The sequence below is a fragment of the Tupaia chinensis genome, unplaced genomic scaffold (genome assembly GCF_000334495.1).
Source record: "Tupaia chinensis unplaced genomic scaffold, TupChi_1.0 Scaffold000161_1, whole genome shotgun sequence".
Lineage (NCBI taxonomy): Eukaryota > Metazoa > Chordata > Mammalia > Scandentia > Tupaiidae > Tupaia > Tupaia belangeri.
In genome coordinates, this window is record NW_006159632.1 from 1,077,628 (window position 1) to 1,085,053 (window position 7,426).

General features: G+C 56.7%; 1 protein-coding gene and 1 long non-coding RNA gene across 2 annotated transcripts in view; one reads left to right on the forward strand and one right to left on the reverse strand.

Moving 5' to 3' along the window:
* The window catches only part of LOC114007368 (ryanodine receptor 2-like), an 84,052-nt gene that overhangs the window by 75,074 nt on the left and 1,552 nt on the right, over positions 1-7,426 (reverse strand). The window contains exon 2 of the mRNA XM_027770854.1: positions 5,942-6,061. Within this exon, the coding sequence (XP_027626655.1) occupies positions 5,942-6,061 (120 nt within the window). The remainder of the gene's footprint in view (positions 1-5,941; positions 6,062-7,426) is intronic.
* On the forward strand, positions 2,502-5,932 carry LOC102489321 (uncharacterized). Its single transcript, XR_334175.2, has 3 exons — positions 2,502-2,972; positions 4,930-5,716; positions 5,836-5,932. It is a non-coding gene; the product is annotated as an uncharacterized LOC102489321 (long non-coding RNA).

The window sequence follows — 7,426 nt, forward strand, 5'->3', positions numbered from 1 at the left end:
GTCTGCTGCCCCACGTGCGCACGCTCTCGGGGCGCTGTCTGCTGCCCCACGTGTGCACGCTCTCGGGGCGCTGTCTGCTGCCCCATGTGTGCACGCTCTCGGGGCGCTGTCTGCTGCCCCACGTGTGCACGCTCTCGGGGTGCTGTCTGCTGCCCCACCTCTTGCAGTAGAAATAAATACCGGAAATGCAAGAGCTCTGAGAAACAGACACGGCCACTGGTAACCTACGTCCTCCCCTAGTAACCGTCCTCCCTGTGTCTCTCTTCTGTCACAAGGGATGGGAACAAGCCAAGAACCCTCATACTTACCTTCTTGTAACTGTGCTTTACTCTCAGTTACTTCTGGGGAAGCAGGCGGAGAAACATTCCGCTGCTTAAGATCTTACATAAACTTTGCTTTCGGGGCAGATCTTTCCTACACCACCTCACATCTATCTTATGCTGACATTTTTATTATTCAAAAATTCTCCCTCGAATAAGAGGAGCAGGCCATCTGGAATGTCACAACTACTATGCATCATTGATATCCTAGTGCATTATTCATTGGTGAATAATCCCTTGAAATGAAAAGTCACTGAGTATAAAATATTGCTCTATCATGTTCCATTATGGGAAGAAATGCTCTTAATTAAAATGATGCCACAGAAATCAGGAGGGACAGGAGGGGCTCTTGCCTTCCTCCACCTGTAGGCCCAGCGTCCTTTCTTGAAGCTGATAAAGGCACCAACACTACTTTACAGGGACTGCGGACGGGCTGGCCACGGAGACGCGGCCGCCAAGTGCCGGACTGAAACAGATCAGAAAGGTCCTCCCACCGCCTCCGCCCTGAGTCCGCAACAGTGAACACCAGAAAACTGTGTTTGTAGCAGTGAGATCATTGAACGAGAACACTTTCCTCAGTCTCCATTTCTGAAAGGAGCAACGCTGACCACTGGCTCCTCCGGCTGCTACTCGGAACCCTGTGCTCCATGGGATGGCCGTGCTGTCACGCTAAGACCTTCCGGTTTTCAGCTCTTTCCAACCTCAAATGTCTATAATAACCACTCACAAACGCTTAAAAATTACCGCTATTTTAGGTGATAATCTAGCAGAACTTGGGGTTTAATTTAGCACAGAACACTTGGGTTGTCGGAAAAGGCATAACATACTTTTCTATACAGAAATGCGTCATGACTTTTCCTGCGACTCAGTCGATGCTGAATGATCTTGAAGGTGCTTACTGTTGTGAGTTTAAGTTATCTGAGCAGACGAGACTCAGCACAGAGCGTCTGGGGACAGGGTCCGCCGTGAGCATGGTTGGTCACCAGAAAGCCCCACTGCTGTGAGCGGAAGTGCAGTCACTCAGCCCCAGCGGGGCACCACCTGCCACGCCTGTCCCCAGCCACTGCTCAGCCAGTCCTGGGTGGCCTCCTTCTGCATTCTCAGCCGTGAGGGAACTCAGACCAGTCTGGTCCACCCAAGCTACTAAAGGTAGTCTCTTAAATCAGTGAAGTGAAATAATAAAAGCATAATACTTAAAATCTGCTTATATTTATATTAAACATGCCTGCTTTTCATTATTGATCAGCTGTGAACTGGCTCTTGATGTCGTTCAAGCTTCTTGATGTCTAGAATGCCCGAAGTCTCACCAGAGGAACTCTTGGCCAACTGGGGCGCCTCCCACCTCATCGCACATGTCACCATTCCTGCAGGGATCCCAGGTGAGTGGGTGCAAGGCCACACCAGGAGTGTGACTTCCACGGTCCTAGCTGGTCGGCCACAGCCTCCGTCAGCTGCACTGAAACACTGACGATGGGGGAGTGATGATTTGGGAAGGGGGTGCCCGACAGGGTACTGAATCACGGAGGGACCAGCCCTCAGGAACACACTCTGCCCAGAAAGGCGAGGCCCTGTTCAGAAGGGAGTCTTCATTGTTTGAGTCCATCCTACTGTCTTCCAGAGCAAATCAAATTTTAAAGGATGTTAGTTAAAACAACATAAATAAGTTCAAGTACATCTTTTCTGTTTTAAGAACAAAAGTTCCTGAACAAACATATATTCTTTCCCATATAATAGGTAATTAACTTCACATAACTCTCCAACTCAGTTTACACGGGGTTTTTGGTCCTTTTTTTTTTTAAGATCTGTGCAGTAGTGTGCATGTGCTCACCAGAGAGAGACCAAGAGAGCGAATGTGAGAAGTCACCCTCCGGGGCAGTGGCCATGCTGCAGTCCCCCCTCTGTTCTCTCAGGATCCTGGGCATGCACACACCTGTGCCCAGCATACATTCCCAGTCGCCAGGCCGAGGGCTTGAGCTGTCCTCAGCCACATGGGAAGCCAGCATTTTAACCATATCACTTGCTGGGCTCTCAACTTGAGTTTTGAAAATTCTCACGAAGAATATAGAAATAGCACTTCAAATCTGTAATCCTCATAAATGTATTAATGCATAAATTAATTTTGAATTTATTCTCTTACAGCCATTTTGTGCTACGGCTGTTCTTAAAATTTGCTGAGGTTTCCTTTGTGGCCCGGCGCAGGGTCGGTGCCCCTTAAACAGCGTGCGATGCCGACCGCAGTGACCTGCAGTGCTCTGCCTTGAGGCTCACCTTTGGACCCGTCTCCAGAGGGTCAAGCGGGCCGACCACGGGCAGCCGTTCACTGGTATGTCCTGGCGGAAGTGTGCGTGTCTCTAGTTATTAGTGTTGCTCGGCTCCTTGCAGCTTCGGAGGTGTCTGCTTGTAAAGTCATTCCCGGTACAAGGGCCCGGCACTGCTTGTCTTCAGTGAGAAGTGAGCTGTAGCAGAGGAGGCTTTGTCGCCCTCAGAGGGCTTCTAAGCCACACTGTGAAATGAGGCTGACGCCTGCTCTCGTCCGCCTGTCTGTCTGTTCCTGCACTTCCTGGCGTCTCCCTGTCTACCCCTCATCTTAGGACATGGAGAGCTGGACTTGGCATTGTTACTATGAGAATCTTAAGTTCCTGTTATTAACAGGTAAGTCAAGACCCTTCCCAGGCACTTACATGATCAGGATATTTTGGCCTCAGGCTCATATTTATAAAAGATGTGTTTTTAGAAGCCAGCAGGTGGTTAAGGCTATGGCATCTCACAGTCTGAGTCCTGGACTCAGCATTCTAAAAATCATGCCAGGCGCCTAAGCAGGTGTGCCCGAAAACCCCAGAAGAGGATGGAGAAGGAAGACTGCGGCATGGCCATCACTCCTGCGGGCTGCTCTTCCCCCTCTGTCTCTCTGTCTCTCTTCTGCAAGCACATGCGTCCCACCACAAAAACCTTCAAAGACATCTTTTTATTGAATAGGACTGCTTACTTAAAATGGAAATCTGCCTTTATTTTAAGCATGTTACACACATGTGTGCGTGTGTCTCGCAGATACGTCCACTACACACCAGAGAAGGGTGCAGCGCCCTCGGCCCCACCCCCATCAGGCCCTCACACCTGCAACCTTTCCCACCCGAGTCCCTCTTCCGTGCCCCCCATTTCCTCTGTGAGCAGTACCGAAATAACTAGCAGCGTACGTCTTCACCCTCCTCCCAGCCACAGCCACGTCCTGCAGAGCACAGCCAGTCTGTGCCAGGTCCCCACGAACACCGGTGAGGCTCAAAGGCACACCTCTCTGTGACGCTCATGCGTGCTCCAGGATCGCTGGGGCGGGGCAGGGGCAGGGGACCCCCGGGACCGACCACGTCCCTGGTCTGTGATCACAGCTCCGGAAGTCCGGCTCGGCTGGCAGCCTCCATGCGTCCCCTCCCCTGGGGGCCTCAAGTGCCTCGCTCCGTTGTCTTCTTGTGGAGAGCCAGCTTGTTAAAGGTCTGGAGACAATTTGCCTCTCTCCCTCCCTCCGAAGCAGCCTGGTCTGACTGCCCGATGAGCGGGTGCTGCCCGCCTCTGAGACTCGGCTCTCTCAGAGTCTCTGCCATCCCAGCGGTAGGCACAGGGGCCTGTGCTGTGGGCTCGACGGCCTCCAGGGCTCCAGGTCCCTCTGGCCTTCTGCTGGAGCCACAAGGGGTGTCCCTCCTGCCCCAGCACTTCCCGCGTGTTTTCGTCTCTCCATCTCCTCGGGTTTGAAGGGCTCGCCCGTCTGCCCTGTTCCTCTTGAGAAACAGCCGCAGGTTCATGCCCGGCGCCCCTCGGTCAGGGCCGTCTCTGACCCGTGCGTCCTTCGCAGACTCTGCCTGTTGTTCAGCCCTCTCCCAAATCCTTCCATCCCGCTGTCAGGGCCTGTCCACGTCCTCCACCCACACCAGCGCAGTTGGAAGCAGCAGTACCGGCTGCGACACTGTCTACCTGGGACCAGGAGGGGTGGCAAGGCCTCTGCGGGGCTGGCCAGTGAGCCGAGGTGGGAAGAGAGGGCATCCGCCATGCCAGGACTTCAACCAGCTCTGGCCGCTCACTGGACTCAGTTCACTCCATAACGCAAAGCTTAACAAATACCCTGAGTGCCTTGCCCAAGTACAAACGGTCAGGTAGATCGCAGACGAGGAGGACGGCGGTCAGTCTGCGGTCCCTGGGCTCGGCTGCAGCTAGAGCCTCGCTGCATCTCAGGGCGCGATGCCTGCGTGTCACGCCTGCCCCAGGACGGGGATGCTCATGGCACTGGAAGGCAGCTTTCACGACACCAGCTAGCTCCGTGTTTGGCGCAGCGTGGAAAATGAAAAGCTGCATAGCTGGGTGGTCTGCTTGGCTCTGGTCCTACCAAACCCCTGAGACCACGAGAAGGTGCCAGCCCAGAGGCTCGCCTGTTTCCAAGGGGAGGGTTTTCATGGCCAGTACAACTTTCCCAATGTGGTGGTGGCAAAAGACGCTCGTCACACTGAAGTCAGTCTGAGCTGGGCTGCACAACGACTTTGCCACGGCTAATGGGGCACTGGTGACATGAAGTGGCATGACTACCATAAGTCACACACATGCACTGCTTAATACTGTCCTGCAGGGTAACCAAAGAGGGTCCATGTAGCAGGAAGAAGGAGCCAGAGGTTTGAAGCCAGAAGACCTTGGTGCAAGCATGAAGCCCCACCACCTGCTCAGCCACCGCCAGGCCCAGGAAGCATTGGCCTTTGGGCGCCGAGCCATGCCCAGCTCCTCTGGGCAGGGACACGGTGGCCACAGCTGCACCCTCCTCCTGCAACACTGCGTGAGCTCCTACAGAGGGTGGCTCACCAACTCGGGCCGCTTCTGGCCCTGAGTCCCCTTCCCCTCTTCCCGTCCCTCGTCCGCAGTCAGATCTGAGGGCCAGTCCAAAGTCCTCCCGACCTGCTTAGCCCCTGCCTGCATCTCGCCAGCCACTGCCCCCAGTCAGAGGCTCCCTTCGCGCCCAGCCCGGCATCTGCGGCACCTCCTGCTGCCCACCTGCTCCTGGCTGCCTGCATCCTCCAATGCGTGGACGAGCCAAATGGCCTTGAAAACAGCATCACTGACCCTGCAAAGTTCCACAGGGGGCCCCCACTGGAAGGGAGCCATGACTCCCCACTTTGGCTGGGAAGGTCCGTGCCCTGCTCCTGGCAAGCCCTCATCTCCCATCATGGGCGATTTCCCTCGCAGCCCTGCTGCTTCGAAAGTCCTGCAAGTCCTCCCATGCCAGCCCTCCTTACGGGTGTCTGAGAGGTTCACTCCGTCCTGCTCACAGGCCGCTGCTGCGAGGCCTTCCCTAAACACCCCGTGAAAAGGCATGTCCCGCCCCAGTCCTGCCCAGCCCGGACTCTGCCTCTCTTCCTGGCCATGTGAGTTCTGAAATTATGTCCCTCACCCACCTGCTCACTTTCCCCCGGAACGTCCCCATTATGGGCCAGGACTTTGGTGGCCCTTGTCAACATCGCCACCCCTGTGCTCTGCCCAGCAGGTGAGGGAAGCCCTGCACCCCCGGCGTCTGTACCCTGCTGCTCCACAGCGAGGGCAGAGCACTCACAACCACCCTGAGCCCCAGCCGCCCGACCAGCGCGGCCCACCTTGGAGTTGGACGTCGGCTCCAGGAAGCACAGTCTGTTGCCGAAGCCTTCCGCTGCCAGGCACAGCTTCTGCTGCTCCTTGTGGGTGGCGGCCGTGCTCTGCAGAACCACTTCGTCGTCCTACGGAGAGGCAGAGACGGGGTGAGCTGCGACACGGCCACAGCGCCGGACTGGGAGCCACGAGCTGAGTGCACTCTGAGGCCAGAGCCCAGGACTGGCCCTGTAGCCTAGTGGATCCCAGGTGGCCAGATGCAGTTCGAATCCCACAGCGGCCACACGTGAGTGTGCGCCCCAGGCCCGACAGGACGGAGAAACGGAGGAGGTATCGGGGCGTGGCTGTGGGTGCTCTCCCTCTCCCTTTCTGTCTCTAGCAAGCACGCATGCTTCTGGCGACTGAAAAAATATGTCTGGGCCAAACGTAAAAGCAGCTGTCATAGAAACGATAGGGCCTTCCCTAAAGCTCTGTTTGACAGGACGGCCTCCGGGTGGGGACATGGGGCTACGGCCGTGGGGGCACTGGTAGCTTTCCTGTCATTACTGACCCCGGGCAGAATTCGGGGTTCCCACGTCAGCACACACACACAGGGCTTTGCTCATCACGGCCGGGAATGTGCGACCCTTCCTCAGAGGCTGAGTGCCGTCAGGAACGGAACGGCGGCTAACGGTGGGCACACGTCCGCTGCAAACCAGCTGGGGGGTCAGGTCAGTAACAGGACTGCAGGTGACGTGGCCGTGAAAGTCACCCGAGTCAGACCGCATGCCAGCTCTCGGTCGTGCTCAACATGAGGCTGGTCTGCTCAAAAATCTGCAGACACTTGTCAGCCCGTCCTCTGAGCACCGATTCTGGTCTCCATGAATTAGGGCCCACGGGGAAAACCAGGCAGGGAGGACGGCAACAAGGACGCTCAGCACGGAGCACAGCGGGGTGAGTGCCAGGAGCAGCGCCCCGCCCCCCCCCCGCCACCGTGCTCGGCCACAGCCCTCAGGGGAGGGCTGTTTCTGGAGCCCTGGAGCACTAGCAACCCGGCACGCAGGGCGCTGGACAGACGCAAAGCAAGCCTCCCCTCCACTCTCTTTTCAACCAAGCAGCACACCAGGACAGTCCCGGGGCGAATCCCTAGGCAGCCTCGCGCTCTGTCTTGGCATTTGTACCTCAAAGAGCCAGGGCCTGACGCAGCCGGAGAGAGGCAGTGCTGTGCATCGGCCCGTGTAACTGGGCCCGGCGGGCACACACCCTGTCCTAGAAGCCCTTCCAGGCGGAACAGCAGGACAAGGCCTCTCGTGTGCTGAGCCGCGAGGACACGTCACAAGCAGAAAACGAGCTTTCCTGGGCCAGCCCAAAGAATATGTTACACAACCAGGAGTGCGCCTCCAAATCGCGTGAGCTTCGTGCTCTTCGCTGGCCCGAGTCCTCGGCGGGGCAGCGGGACTCAAGTCCCAGCTCACAGCGCCTGCCACGGCCAAGCCCAGGTTCTGGGCCTCCCC